This window comes from Elgaria multicarinata, chromosome 10 (genome assembly GCF_023053635.1).
Source record: "Elgaria multicarinata webbii isolate HBS135686 ecotype San Diego chromosome 10, rElgMul1.1.pri, whole genome shotgun sequence".
Classification (NCBI taxonomy): domain Eukaryota; kingdom Metazoa; phylum Chordata; class Lepidosauria; order Squamata; family Anguidae; genus Elgaria; species Elgaria multicarinata.
This window is the reverse complement of record NC_086180.1, coordinates 13,917,920-13,933,754: the sequence shown is the minus strand read 5'-3', so window position 1 is coordinate 13,933,754 and position 15,835 is coordinate 13,917,920. Positions and strand designations below refer to the sequence as shown.

The 15,835-nt window shown below is 47.2% G+C and overlaps 1 protein-coding gene across 1 annotated transcript in view; it reads right to left on the bottom strand.

Moving 5' to 3' along the window:
* Positions 1-15,835, bottom strand: part of FRAS1 (Fraser extracellular matrix complex subunit 1) — a 355,924-nt gene that overhangs the window by 126,581 nt on the left and 213,508 nt on the right. The window contains exons 22-28 of the mRNA XM_063136077.1: positions 13,413-13,559; positions 10,028-10,168; positions 8,056-8,199; positions 6,071-6,211; positions 4,421-4,691; positions 3,867-3,951; positions 1,133-1,459 (exon numbers count right to left, since the gene is read on the bottom strand). Coding sequence (XP_062992147.1) covers positions 1,133-1,459; positions 3,867-3,951; positions 4,421-4,691; positions 6,071-6,211; positions 8,056-8,199; positions 10,028-10,168; positions 13,413-13,559 — 1,256 coding nt within the window. The remainder of the gene's footprint in view (positions 1-1,132; positions 1,460-3,866; positions 3,952-4,420; positions 4,692-6,070; positions 6,212-8,055; positions 8,200-10,027; positions 10,169-13,412; positions 13,560-15,835) is intronic.

Genomic DNA, 15,835 nt, shown 5'->3' with positions numbered 1-15,835 from the left:
TTACTGTAATGCCCTCTACGTAGGGCTGCCTTTGAAGACAGTTCAGAAACTGCAGCTTGTGCAAAATGCAGCGGCCAGATTGATTTCGGGAACCGGAAGGTTTGACCATATAACACCTGCTCTGGTCCGCTTGCACTGGCTGCCTGTATGTTTCTGAGCCCAATTCAAGGTGCTGGTTTTGACCTATAAAGCCTTACACGGCTTGGGACCACAATACCTGACGGAACGCCTCTCCCGGCGTGAATATACCCGGTCACTACGTTCAACATCTAAGGTCCTCCTCCGGGTGCCTACTCCGAGAGAGGCTCGGAGTGTGGCAATGAGGGACAGGGCCTTTTCGGTGGTGGCCCCCAGACTGTGGAATGATCTCCCTGACGAGGCTTGCCTGGCACCAACACTGCTATCTTTCCGGTGTCAGATTAAGACTTTCCTCTTTGCCCAGGCATATGGCGGCACATCTTAATCACCCACACGTTTAGGTTTTTTTAAAATGGTTTTTAATGCTTTATGTGTGTATGTTCTGTGTTTTAGAATTTTAAATTTTGTATACTCGTTTTTATCTTAATTTTAGAATTTCTGTAAACCGCCCAGAGAGCCCTGGCTATGGGGGTGGTATATAAGTGTAATAAATAAATTGATAGCCTTCGCTATCAGGAATTTATCAGGAATTTATCCCACCCCCTTTTCAAGCCATCCAAATTGGTGGCCATCACTACATCTTGTGGTAGTGAGCTCCAGCTATGTCTGAGTTGTATTTCAGACTGCAGGTGTGGGCTCCTTCATATCCAAAATTCCCTTCAGAAAGAAAGCTAGATGTTTAAGGACTAGGCAGGCTACAGCCATTCTCCCTGGCATGCTAGCTTTCTACATATAAAGATGTTTTCATCAGTTTTAACTGGCACACCTGGGAATTGTAGTGTGGTAAGGAAGCTGAAAACATTCTATCAGAGACCCCTTAACAGGCAAAAGTACAGTTCCCAGGATTCCCCGAGGATAAGAACATCTGTTAGACCCTTTTAAGATGGCCGTCCTATGCATACTTACATGGGAGCAAGCTTCATAGAAATTAATAGGATTCACTTCTGAGTAAACATGTAGGTACATTTGGGGGAATGTACATCATAGCACTGACCTTTGGGGCAATCCTGATGTGGAAGAGTATGTTTTGAAAGTGATACCCGTCGCTCACTTGCAGGACCATCATGTCTTCTAAACTGCTGGATCCATCGTGAAGGTAATGCACAAGGCCCCCCGAAAGGTCATCAAGCTGAAAGGTGCGCATCACTGATGGTATGTCCCCAAGGAGCTTGGCCAGCCGCCCATGGCGTGGAGGATCTAAAATGGCTACCATCACATCCCAGGGATTATCGTTGTCTCGAATATCAAGCAAGAGGTTGGTTATGGCTCCGTTTCCCCCTCTGTCAACCAACAGGGCTTCGTTCTTTAGCACATAGGGGGCCTGAAATAGAAAGACGGGGCCGTCAATGGTGCCATGGATATTCTCTGCTTTAAGATAAAACTCCCAAACGCAGCTGCATCAACAACAGCTCAGTTTCATGGCCTGTGTGGATTGTGGCAGCATATGCAAATAAGCACACCTAAGCTCAGTTTGCATTTATTCTTATAGCCACCGGATGCGGGGGGTGGGGGGTGGGGGGCAAAATGGACCTGCTTGTTTGGATTGAAAACTAATTCTGTTGGAGCGAATAGAAAGGAAGAGACCAAAGGGGTGATAGGTGAGGCCTCCTCCACCCCGCAAGAGAATGAGCTGTCCATCCCATTTGTAAAGGGATGACCAGCGTTATTTTGACGCTGAAGATATCCACATTTCCATCAGTGAACATTAATCCGTTTCAGTATTTCCCATCTAAACAGTGTGCCTGGTATCGAGAACGAGCCGTACAAATTTATATGTAGCAAACAAGTGATGCAATGGTCAGTGGTGAAGTATGGGCACTCATCGTGACGGTCCCCACGGCCATTCCCCAAATACAGGAAGCTGTGTTGATCCGTCTCATCAAACCAGTTCTGGCCGTTTCCATCTCCACCAGGAGAAGGTCTTTTGTAAAGCAAATGGATCTTAACTGCCCATTGAAGACTATGGGTACATCTACACCAAGCAGGATATTCCACTATAAAAGCGGTATATAAAAGGCAGGAGCCACATTACTGCTTTATAGCGGTATTGAAGTGCACTGACAACTGTTGGGGCCCATTGACACAGACCACCGTATACTGCTTCCATACCACTATATCCTGCTTGGTGTGGCTCCTGCCTTTTATATACCACTTTTATAGTGCAATACCCTGCTTGGTGTAGAAGAGCCCTAAGTCCCTGAAAAATAGTTGGCATTACAAGGGGGAACAATATATTGTTGCTGGGGATACCTGAAAGAGTGCCTTTTCCTTTACCAACCTGACTGTTCACTGAGGTCGTTGGAGGGCATGTTCCTAGTAGTTCCACGTGGACCTATGGCCCGGTTGGAATCCAGCAGGAGAAGAGCCTTTAGTGTAGTGGCCCCTTCTCTGTGGAACTCCCTGCCCCTGGAGGTCAGGCAGGAGCCAACACTAGGCGGCTTCCGGCGCCTCCTGAAAACAACAGTTTCAAGAAGCCTTCCTCAACTGACTAGCCACTGTTTTTCTGGTTCCTTTGTTTTGAAAATGAACAATTTTAATTTGCTTTTTTAATCTTCTTTCTTTTACTGTTTATATCTGTGTTCACCACATTAGAATCTGTGTTAGATAATTGAGCGGTATATAAATATTGCAAACAACAACAACAACGTTCCCCCAGCTAATGTGAGAATTTCAGCTAAGCTCAGACGGATCAGGGAATTCTGAGGCTGGTGGCGTCAGCTTCCCTGCTAATAAAAAAGTTTCGTTGTTGCATTCCTGTGAGCCCTGAATCCACTACACCACTGCTAACAGGCGCCATCATTTCAGCTGGTTGCTGTCCTATCTGATACAAACTTAAAGCAACATGCTACAAGCCTTGAAGTCTAAGGGACTACTAAATGGCACAACTTAAAGGAACTCTCATAGTTAAAGTAATGGTATTCCCCGTAGTAACCTATAGCTGCGAGAGCTGGACCATAAGGAAAGCTGAGCGAAGGAAGATAGATGCTTTTGAACTGTGGTGTTGGAGGAAAATGCTGAGAGTGCCGTGGACTGCAAGAAGATCAAACCAGTCCATACTCCAGGAAATAAAGCCAGACTGCTACTTGAGGGAATGGTATTAAAGGCAAAACTGAAGTACTTTGGCCACAGAATGAGAAGACAGGATACCCTGGAGAAGAGGCTGATGCTAGGGAAAGTGGAAGGCAAAAGGAAGAGGGGCCGACCAAGGGCAAGATGGATGGATGATATTCTGGAGGTGACAGACTTGACCTTGGGGGAGCTAGGGGTGGCGACAGCCGACAGAAAGCTCTGGCGTGGGCTGGTCCATGAAGTCACGAAGAGTCGGAAACGACTGAACGAATAAACAACAACAACAAAAACAAAGGAACTCTAAACGCTTCATCCTGCGCTATGCCTTGCAAAGAGGGATGCATCAACCTCTTCAGTTAGACAGTTGAAACCAGAAGTTCAAGGTCTCCTTTTCAGAATCGGGCCGGTCGTATCTTGGGCTGGGTATGCTAGAAATAACACATGGTGAGGTTATTGATAACGACCAGCAACTATCGTGCACGTTTCTTCCAAAGGGAAAGGAAGAGGCTTAGTTCAGAAGCCTAAAACTGGATCTGGAGAGAGAAAAAACAGTGCTGATTCTAGAAAGTAGGAGAGTCCAAGAATATTGAAGACAGACACATTTTTGCCTTCAAATTTCTAAAAAAATATTTACAAGTCACAGCTGTCCTTCGTATTACCTGTGTTGATAAGGCTTGGACAGTGAACATTTCTGGTTCAGAGAAGTACTGTTGATAGCTGATCTTTAGAGAAAATTGCCCATTCCTATGTTTTAAAAACAAAACAAAAGATTATGGGCATGTTCAGACATGCACAGAGGGTGGGTGGCTGGGATGGGGAACTACACAGAGGAGAGGGGTAATGGTAGGGTGACCATATGGAAAGGAGGACTGTATCTTTAACAGTTGTCTAGAAAAGGGAATTTCAGGAGGTGGGATGAAGCCCCTGGTGAAATCCCCTCTTCATCACAACAGTTAATGCTGCAGGAGCCCTGCCCTCTTCTGAATCTGGTCACGCTACCTATATTCCTCCAGGTCTCCAGGGATCCCTCGATGGCCCCACCCCTTTCCCCTGGCCCCACCCCTTTCCTGCAACATCCGATTTAAATAAATTGACTGCTGGGTTATATCCCAAAGTGTAAAGAACTCAGCCCAATTTCATGCTGTTGGAAAGAACCCTCTGACAGTATCCTCATGTTCAAAGCCAGAGGAGAGGAAAAGAAACGCCAATTCACCTGGGTTTCTCCTTATTGTGCACAAAGAGAACTCTTTGCTCCTTCACATCCTCCCCAGTGAACCGGTCGTCTTGCCTCAGCTCTCTCTCTTTCCCATCTGCCACAGTCACTAGCTGGCCGTTGGTGGGAGGCCCGGTCACATGGAACAAGACGCCTTCTCCGTTGCCACCAGAGCTCTGCAGCTCCATGAAGGAAAGGCGGAGCGGCGTCACCCCACCAATGCCTACCCGGAGTGTGCGGTTTGCCCTCAGAATAGGAGCCTGCACAGCAGCTGAAACAAAACAAGACCTCGATAAACACATAGACACAAACCTCTGTTGTTATTTTATTGATAATTAGCAAATTAGCCTCGCATGTTTCGGAACAACCCTCGATTTGATACGGTGAGGACTTAGGGTAGCCTATGGAAAGGAGGACAGGGCTCCTGTATCTTAAAGATTATTGAAAAGGGAATTTCAGCAAGTGGCATTTGTATGCATGCAGCACCTGGTGAAATACCCTCTTAGTCACAGCAGTTAAAGCTGCAGGAGCCCTGCCCTCTTTTGTATCTGGTCACTTTAGTAGAGCTCCTGCAGCATGCATACAAATACCACCTGCTGAAATTCGCTTTTCTACACAACTGTTAAAGACACAGGAGCTCTGTCCTCCTTTCTATATGGTCACCCTACCTATGGATAGGGTGGTTCCTCTCTATTCGGCCCTGGTTAGGCCTCATCTAGAGTATTGCGTCCAGTTCTGGCCTCCACAATTCAAGAAGGACGCAGACAAGCTGGAGCGTGTTCAGAGGAGGGCAACCAGGATGATCAGGGGTCTGGAAACAAAACCCTATGAAGAGACTGAAACAATTGGGCATGTTTAGCCTGGAGAAGAGAAGACTGAGGGGAGACATGATAGCACTCGTCAAATACTTGAAAGGTTGTCACACAGAGGAGGGCCAGGATCTCTTCTCACTCATCCTAGAGTGCAGGACACGGAATAATGGACTCAACTTACAGGAAACCAGATTCTGGCTAGACATCAGGAAAAACTTCCTGACTGTTAGAGCAGTATGACAATGGAATCAGCGTGATATCTGAACAGGCCCTGTGTGTGTTTTCAGCACTTTCAATACAGTAACCATGATGCTTTGGGAAGTAGGGAGTGCCATGATGGTTAGATAGTTATAAAGCCAATATATGTCTGCAGTGCATCAAGCCCACCCCTCAAAGAATCCTGAGAGTTGTAGTTTGGGGAGTGCTGAGAATTTTGTCCGATGTACCCAGCCCCCAATGCACACGTGTTTAGGCACAGCAAACTACAATTCCCAGGATTCCATAGGACTGCTTAAGAGAATGGAGACTGTTGGTGAAACCAGATTGTCTGTGGTGTAGAGATATGCCCAAAGCTCTTGTCATCAGTCTTCCTCACAACTTGTGAGGCACACCATTGTTACTCTAAAGTTACAAATAGGAAGTAGACAGACCATAACTTAGCCTTCCCCAACGCTGTGCCCTCCAGATGTTTTGGATTGCAACCCTCAGCATTCCTGACCACTGATTATACTGGCTAGGACTGCCAGGAGTTGCAGTCCAAAGCATCTGGAGGGCACCAGGTTGGGGAAACCTGCAGTGACCTGTTGCTCAGGTATAAAGGATCCTGGAAGATACTCACGTAAACACTCCCTGCTCTTGACGTTGGCATAGGAGCCATGGCTGCAGTCGGAAACACAACGACCTTCCTGCAGGAAGGCAGTGGCATCACAAACCTGGCACCGACTTGATCTGTCACATTCCAAGCATCTCTCGGGGCAAGCTAGCATGAAAAGGGAAAAGATCAAACGCTGCCATGAGCGGCATTCTCTAGTCTTCAGAGACAAGGCCGCTACTGTGCTGCTGCTTGATGAATGGCCAATGGTGCCAAACACCAAATATGAACGGCTTGTTTACCCAACATTGCTCTGAGCACATGGGACGACTGCAAGGAACAGAGCTCCCTCTCCACGGGTAAGGAGGGCCATAGTTCTGTGCTCTGGCATGGCTGTTGATACCTCCTTTGCATGCATGCAGGACATCCTGGGTTCAATCCCCGGCATCTCCAGGTAGGGCTGAAAATCTCTTGGCACTCTGTTGGCAATACTGGGCTAGAAGGAGCATGGGTCTGATACAGTATATGGCAGCTAGGGACTGTAGAGCTCGCAGCAGGGTGGGGTGTGTGTTGCCCTGCGAATTCGCTGAGCCCTGCTCGACCAGCCATGTTCCGGGGAGCCAGGCTGGCTGAGCATTCACCAAACGATACTTTCTGGGGGCTCTGGAAAGTGTGTTTTGCCTCCACGACCACCACTCAGGAGCTATACCTGAGTGATTAGACACAAAAGAGGGCAGGGCTTCTGCAGCTTTATCTGTTGTGATGAAGAGGGAATTTCACCAGGTGCTTCATGCATACACATGACACCTGCTGAAATTCCCTTTTTTTATACAACTGTTAAAGATGCAAGAGAGCCTCGTGTGGCGCAGAGCAGTAAAGCAGCAGTTTCTACAGCCGAAACTCTCCCCACGGCCTGAGTTCGATCCCAGCGGAAGCTGGTTTCAGGCAGCCGGCTCGGGTCGACTCAGCCTTCCATCCTTCCGAGGTCGGTAAAATGAGTACCCAGCTAGCTGGGGGAAAGGTAATAACAGCCGTGAAAGGCAACGGCAAACCACCCCGCTATAAGGCCTGCCAAGAAAACATCAGCGAAAGCTGGCATCCCTCCATGAGTCAGTAATGACTCAGTGCTTGCACGAGAGGTTCCTTTCCTTTCCTAAAGATGCAGGAGCCCTGTCCTCCTTTCCATAGGGTCACCCTAACAGGAGTGGACCTGCAGCCCATGTGCCAAGCACTGGCTTTCCCATGGAGCTATCACACTGACCCCACAGGATGCAGCAGAGTACAACATAAAATAAATAAGGAATTATGAGTACTGCCAGAGTTCTTCCTAATGTACCTTCTTCAAGTTAAAAAAAAAAAAGCCACCAACCTACTTTTCAATGAGGCATGTAAACTGGAATGTTGATTTTATCCAGTGGGTGGAACTCCCACATTGAATTTGGCTCCGCTAGATGGGAATTAACTCTTTCCTCTTTCTTGCTCAAGCTACTGTCAAGCTTGTGTTTTAAGATTTAACCCCCTAATTCTGGGGTCTCCAATATGGTAACCACGGGAGCCATTGTGCCGACAGACACTTTTCTGGGCACTCGCCAGGCTCCCTGCCCCTCATGATATTTATTTTATTCCTTAAGACTTTTTTAAAAAATGGCCCTCGTTTTTTACTTCACTGGCAGGCTGCCACGTTGCAAGGTGACGTGTCCCCCTCCAGCTCCATCTTTATTTGGGTTCAAAAGAGTGTTATTGTGCTTTTGAGCTCAGACCCCAACTCTGCCTTCTAGTTCAGTCCATGGGTCAGTAACTTTTGTTTTAGTCTCACCAATTTGCCTTCTGGGAAATGAGTGCTTAGTGACTGGCCATGCCCACCATGGCAGCCATTTTATGAATAGGCAACCGCCCCACCGCCCCTGCAATGGAAACCATTTTGTGAGAACATCGATGACACTCCTTCAAACTTCCACATGTGCCCCCGTCAACCCAAAAAAGTTGGGGAACGCCACGCCTAATTTATTCACCTGAGCATTTTAGCTCTCCATGATCTGCATAGTATCGCTTCCCGCACGTCACGACGCATTGCGATCCCAAGAGGAGGAATGGGGCATCACAGTGGGTGCATTCACCAGGGGCAAGACACTGGAGACAATGGTCATCATCGCATCCTGAAAAGCCATACGTGAGACCCTTAGAAATGCATTCTTCCAGACATAAATGGACAGCACAGATCTCTCTCCCGTTTCTCATGTTGTGATCTCACCCTGACTCGAAGAAGCTCAGTGCAACAGATGCAGGGCTATGTGTCCGCTCAACGCTCCCATGTGGTGGTGGATGTGCCTAAGGCCACATGGTGAACTCCAACAGCTGAACAAGGATTTGTACCCGGGTTGTTCACATCTACAGTAAGTCTACATTCTGGCCACTGTACCTGCACTGGCTTGGAATTAGGGATGTAGGACAATCCTTTTGCAGGGTGAAGTTCAACGGGCTTTCCTAGACTTGGCTTGGTTCCTGCTGCAGCACCCGACTCAATCTGCAGCGAGTTGAGCCAGTTCGTGGATTTCTCAGGATTTCCCCACATTTTTCTTTGATGGTTCTGCAATTCGTGCAAATTTCTGAACAATTTGCGCAAATCACAATTTTGCAAAAAAATTAAGCAAATCACGGCTGAAATGTGTAATTTGTGCAAATTGCTTAGAAATTTGCCCAAATTGCAGAACCTACCCCCCCTACCCCCAAAGCACAAAAACGTTCCCAGATTTTGGGGAACAGCAAGTCATACACAGCACGGAACTCCATTGAGCCAAAAAAACAACAACCAGATGGCCCAGTGATGGAGATCCCAACTTGGCATGTACCAGTCTCTCACAGCCTTGTGCCCTCCAGATGTTGTGGATTGCAACACCCAGCATTCCTGAACACTGCCCACGCTGGCTAGTGTTAAAGAGAGTCGTAGTCCAAAACATCTAGAGGTAACCAGGTTGGGGAAGGCTGCCTTACATTGTGTGCATATATTCACCATGTAATGTTTCCTGCTTTACACATGTAAAAGTGAATGGGGAGCTCACCAACGGCTGGTCATGTGGTTTCCACCAACAGTGGAAGGACCAGGGTGAGACGGAGCAAGAGCTCTCACCTCACCCCCTCACCCCATGAGTGACTGTTAAACAGAGATTACTGGACATAGACTACCAGGACCTCAAGGGAGCTGAATGGGGACCATGTTCCCCTCGGTCATTGGGTCTACTAGGCCATCTCTGCAAAGACAGAATGCCATACCTGTGATGGCTAACTATCCCTAAATATAGGAAGGCATTCTCCTTAGCAAGGCTCAATGTTCTCCCCTCCAAGCTATTAGAGGGCAGATTCAAGAAAATCCCAAAGAATATTAGATGCTGCCCCTGTAATGACGTCAAGGTGGAGTCCATCCTGCATGTACTATTCTACTGCAGTTACTATCAAGAGGCCAGGAAAGACCTACTCTGTCCTATTATACAGCGTTTCCCTGGTCACTCTCCTGATTCTCTATTTTACTTCAGGAGGCAGCTGGACAGCCATCTGTCAGGGATGCTTTAAGGTAGATTCCTGCAATGAGCCTTAGAGGCCCCTTCCAACTCTATGATTCTATGAGGGCACCAACAAGCCTATTACTGAGCAAGTGGCCCAATTTTTGAATCTGGCTATCCTCATTAGACCACGCATGGCTTTAAACCTAATGATTAGCATTTTTACAGCTTTTGTATCTTTTCTTTTTACCATCATGTATTTTTCATTAACGTCTGTGTACCTATATGCAATAATAATGGCATAAAAATCCTTAAATAAATAAAAAATAAAAATAAAAATAATAATGGCCTGTTGACTGTAAATAAAGATTGATTGATTGATTGATTGAGAGTGATAACAGTACCCATCAGTGGTGCTTTGCGGATTGTGTCCCCTGAAATAGAAGCCATGTAGCGCTGCGCATGAACCCCCTGCGTAAAGACTTACTTTGGCATGTGTCAGATTCCCTGTAAAAAGCTGGCGGGCAATGTTCCACGCAGGCACCGTCTAGCAGAACGTATCCCTCCATGCACTGCAGGCAATCGGTGCTCTGGGGACCGCTGCAGGCGTTGCAGCTCCAGTCGCACTCTGAGAATACAGAAAAGAAAACATCCCCCATGGAGCGCCTGTTTGCTCGCCCGACACCCGTCCCTTTTAACACACCATGTAGTGCAGGGGCACTGAAGGGCAAAGAACGAACAGCGGAACAGATGTAAGCGAGGAAAGAAAACGCCTATGGAGATCTCCTTAGAATAACACGGATTCTTCTCTGGGGTTTAACATCTCCCAGTTATGTTCAACACAGGCACGGGCGGCTGCTCTTCCGTGGTCCCGCAGAGCCGTCGTGACCGTCGGTCCCTCTAGGTGCTCACAGCCGTTACAGGCCGACGTTGAGAACAAGCACACGTCGCTCGTCGGTGTGTTCTGCCATGGTTCAACCATAAATCTCTTATCTCCCCCTCACTGGGTCTTCTGGGATTTCCCACGAGCGCTGCTAATTAAGCAGGCCGAATTGATGACGGAGGTGACATTGCCCCTCAGTCAAAACGAATTTCAGTAGAGAAATGCCGCAAAGTTAATAATAGGGACGCAGAGACGTTCCTCTCGCTGCTCTAGGCAGGCGGCAGTTACCTCCTGGGAGAGAGATGTGATAACTGTTCAAGGTACAGGAAAGGACCGTGCGGCAGAACATTTATTTAGCACTAATAGGGCGCTAGGAGCTGTATAGGACAGGGAAGTGACATCGACCTGGCGTAGAGGGTTTGCAGTCTAAGATGGGTTAAGATAGGGATGGGGTATTGATGATGGGGAAGTGGAGACAAGGACGGGAGAGAAACAAACGCTCATGGACAGGCAGGTAAGGTGAAGCTTAGGAGCGTAGTGGTAAATTTTGAAGCGCAGGCGATCATCCAGACAATCCCACTGCCACGCCCCCCAAGGAGAGGCAAAAAATCCAGGGAGCATCTTGATCCATATCAACATACCAATTCTACCAGTATTCATCTCTACTAGAAGCAGATCTCCCATAATGCTACTCGTTCTTAATTGCCCACTCAAGATGAGGCTGCCCCCAAATACTTTGCATTACAACAGGGATGGCTCACCGATACATATGGTTGCTGAGAAAATTCATTTTTCCGCCCAGCTACTGAGAGGACTGGAGCTAAGCTCAGAGGGAGCCGGGAAGGTTGAGTTGGAGCACAGACGATGTCAGTATCCCTGCTATTAAAAAAGTGTCGGTGCTGCATCCCTTTGAGCCCTGGCTCAGCTACACCACTACTTGGGATGTTCAGGAAGGCGTCGTTGAAGTAATGGGCCCGGGGGAGGGATTTGGACAAAGGGAAGGGAGGAGGCAGCCTGGTCTATAGAGCGGAAGAGGCTGTCCTGAGCATATGGTGCAGCGTGGCAGAACACATGGAGGAGATAGTTATGTGGAGTTAGGGAAAGCTGATGCAAGACACAGCAGACACCAACAAGACCCAGGAGAAACATGGCAAGAGGGTACAGCCCAGGAGATAGAAGTTGTCCTAGTCAAGTACTACAGAGACATGGAGAGGACAAAAGAAGGAGGTGAAGGAATCCTGACGCCCTTCAGACATGTTGGACTACATTATCCAACATTATTCCCATTATCCCAGTCCCCAAGGATGATGGGTGTTGTAGTCCAACACATCTGGAGGGCGCCAGGTTGAGGGATACTGGTGTAAGAGAAGGAGCGAGAGGCAATCACATATTACAATTGCCTCTCCAGGGCCAGCCGTAACATTTTCAATTCGTTTGGCACATGGTTCGTTGCAAACATGTTTCCCCAGCCTCACTGTGTGAGACATAACGTGATGGTAGAGATCTCCATGCTAAGTGTCTCTGAATGCTACAGCGGGAATCATTTGCCATGGAGAGCCTCTCTTAACTTGACTGCCAGAGCCACAGAGTTTCAGCCACGAAAACCAAGCCAAAAACCACGTGAAATTTCAGCACAGCACCCTATTGTCTGAAAACCGTGGTCCAGCAGATGTTACCATGTACATCAGGGCAAAACCAATCTAGTAAACTCCCTCTGGGTACAAAGTCTGAGGGTTTGTTTTCCATGATAGCTTGGGCTGAGAATCAGAGTAGAATTGGGATAAGTGGACTGTGAATTAATGTAAGAGCTTAGGATAACAGCCAAAGTAAGTGGTGGCTGGATTCTGTGGGTGGGGATCAAAGAGGCTCAGTTGCCATCTTGACTCTCAACTCATCTTCTTCCCTGCTTTCACTCTTGGAGAATTTGCAGTGAAATCTAAAACTCCATTTGTTTCTATATACTCATATCCTGAAGTGGCAAGAAAATGAATCAAGAGCCCCTTATTAATCAGGAGGCTCTTCTACTTCGGACACTCCCATCAATGGTTAGAAAAGTAGAGCAGGAAAGCAGTTGTCTCGGGATAGCTAATGATAGGGCAAAACGTTTGAGGAAGATGAAAAGAAATCTCTAATGAAGATGTATTTGAGTTATAGCTTTATAAAGCCCAAAAGGGGCATGTCCAAATTATTATTCTCGGGTCCAATTTTCTTTCTGAGAACATGCCAGCAGGAAGAGGCAGGATCATCTGAAAGCATACAGTATGTCTTGAGAGACCTCTCTTGAAATGTGTATATTCAGCCTTGCAATATGTATAAATCTGAGAAAACTCCAGTAAATACACAAAATCTTATATAAATGTTAAAGGCGGGGCAGGGGGAGAGGAGGATTTAGAAAGTTAAGCTCACTCATCATTCAACTGAACCATTAGCAGAGCAAATTGCAAATCTTGACCCTTGGAAGAGTTTGATGGCTCACTCACACCATCATTTACCAGGGATGGATTTGCGATAATCTGGTTTTACACTGGAAGCTGAAGCCCGTGACAGCAGATAGCAGGGAGAGGGGGGAGTGAAAGGGGGGAAATGGGGAGTGGGAGGAGAGAAAGCCAGAAAGAGGAGGAGGAGGAGGAGGAGGAAGAAGAGGAAGAGGAGGAGGGTCTTGCTATTTACTGTTTTACTCTGTACAGCACCATGTACATTGATGGTGCTATATAAATAAATAAATAAATAAATAAAATAATAATAATAATAATAATAATAATAATAATAATAATAATAATAATAATCTAGACTGTGGTCATGGCTAGACCAGGCCTATATCCTGGGATGGTCCCAGGATCATCCCTGTGCATCTAAATGACACACAGGGGATCCCGAGAGCAGGTAGGGACGACCCCTCCATTTGCCTGGGATAATCCTTAGGTCTAGCTAAGGCCTGTGAATTGTTATTATGCTTCAGTATGAGAGAACATCGCTGTGTTTTTTTCACCTTTGCAGGTCTTGGTGGAGAAATCAAGGTAGTACTGTGGAGTGCAGCTGTCATACTGGCATTCTCCAAAAAGCAAGACTTTGGATGGGTCTTTGCAGGACGTACAGCTGGTTCCTGAATCACAGCTCAGACACGGGCCGTTGCAAGCTGCAGAGGGAGATAAAGGCATGCAGGTGGATGGCAGTGAATTTTCAGAGCTGAAATATTGGATCAGCCTTCCCCAACTTGGTGGGCACACCCACCCACCCACCCGATGCATTGGACTACAACTCTCAGCAAACCCCAGACAGCCATAGCTACACCTTAAAAATGAAACTGCTTGAGGAAACCCCTTGGAAATTCTCTCTCTGTGTGTCTAGCTGAATTCTATTTTGAAGCAGCCCCCGGAGGCCACAGGACTGAAGACGGTGCTCTCACAAACAAAGGCATATAGCAGGATGTGCTCCCTCGGGGGTTATTCAGCGAAGTGTTAAATCCCACATGTGCTACACTCCCCCCCCCCCCATGGGTAAAGGGATCCCGAGGAAGCGGTGCCCTCCTTCTCTCATAATACTCAAGCCAACCAATCGTTCAGGATTTGAGGTATACATCCTTTTCCGAAGAGCCTTCGGTCTTCCCCATCGAGACCCTTGAAAGAATCAGGTTGCAACACTCGTTCTGTGGACGTCACGAGGACAGAACCACGGCGCCTGTGCCAAAACCGGTTCTCTTCAGAGCAGTCGCCTCGGAGCAAAGGCGCAGGAGGCGTGTGCAAAAGACGTCGGCACACCAGAGCTCAGCCAAAGATGGGGTGGCTCCTCTCTGGCCACACTCATCCTGTTTCCCTGGGATCAATATCTCCCCTCACCCTGAGAGGGAAGGTTGCATTTGCATGGGGAGGGGCCACAGCTCAGTGTGATGGAGCACGTGCTCTGCAGGTTCAATCCCCGGCTTCTCCAGGTAGGGTCAAGAAAAGAATCCTGCCTGAAACTTGGGAGAGTTGCTGCCAGTCAGTGCCGACAATCCTGAGCTAGATGGACCAAGGGTCTGACTCGGTATAAGGCAGCTCCTTATGTTCCTACGTTCCTGTTGCTGCCCTTTCATCTCTTCTGTCCAAAGTGATTTGTGCTGTTCAGCTTTCCCATAGGACTGCATATAATGCCCCCTTGACAAGGGACTGCTTGTTCAAACCCACCTGCACAGCAAAAGCTCTTTGCATGCAGAAAGCTAGCCTCTCAGGGAAAAGCCTTGCCCCGACATGCTAGCTTTGCTGACAGAGCCACATTCAAACAGGCAACCCCACTCATGCATTCTGAAAGGGTGCACTCCTGGGAAGACTATACCATCCTGGCTAAAAGTTTGAACAAGTTTCCACTGTGGACCAAACAGGATTTAAGGAGTAAACTATTAGAGTTAATGTGGCTTCAGAGTGTTCATGCCACGACACTTCAGAAATGGAGCCTTTTCCCCCCATCAAGAGTACACAACTATTTATTCATGTTCTCACTGCAATCCTACGTCAAAAAGCCTCGTATATCCCTAATTTTCTATGCTACAGCAGATGACTCACATTATCAATTCCAGAGGGGTGTCATGAGGCTTAATTAATTAACAATTGCAACGCATCTAAAAAGATGCGTGGATTAACAGAGCGAAGAAATAGCTAATAATTAGATGTATGATGAGGTACATTTGCAAACTTCAAAATGTACCAATGACACATTATTCAGAATGCTCGGGAAAAGGCAAAATAAAATTTACAGTGAGTGCTACTTAAGACAGAGCTGCTTCTGCTGCGCACTTCTTATTAGCATGAATTGAATAAGTGCTTGCTTTGAATGCAAGCCTCTTTTTGTGAAATCTCTCAAAAATTATACGTTTCCCAGTTAGTCTACAATTGAATTTTAAATCAAACATCTTGGATTAAGGATTATTTGATCAACCTTGAAACCAATGCTCAAACCTTTATTCTATTTTATTTGGATTTTTCTCCCTTCCCTTCCCTGTGAATCCAAGTCTCTGTCATGATTCTAAGCCCTCCCGCAGAGATGTGAGACAATAAAGAGGTTTGCCCTGCAATCCACAAAGCTTTATTCCGTAAATAGACATCTCTTCAAACCTGAAGGGAGTGTGAATACCGGGAGCTATTCTCTAAGCTTAATTAGCCTAACAAAGCAAGGGAAGTTGCCTATTAACTAAATAGACTGTTTCCCACTTTGCCTTCAGGGAGAGTCTTCAAGCTGTAACCGCTGGCGAGTAGCTAGCCTAGAAGACCGCCTCCCATTTTCTCTAAGCTCCGCCCACTTGACCCTGTGGCAGACTTAGGGATCTGTCAATTTCGATGCTCCCTCCCCCTTCCACAAAGACTGTGTTCCCAGAGAGAGGGAGGAGGATCTCCGAGCCTGGGGCTCCTGTTTGATGAGCTCCTAAGAAGATTCCTCCTT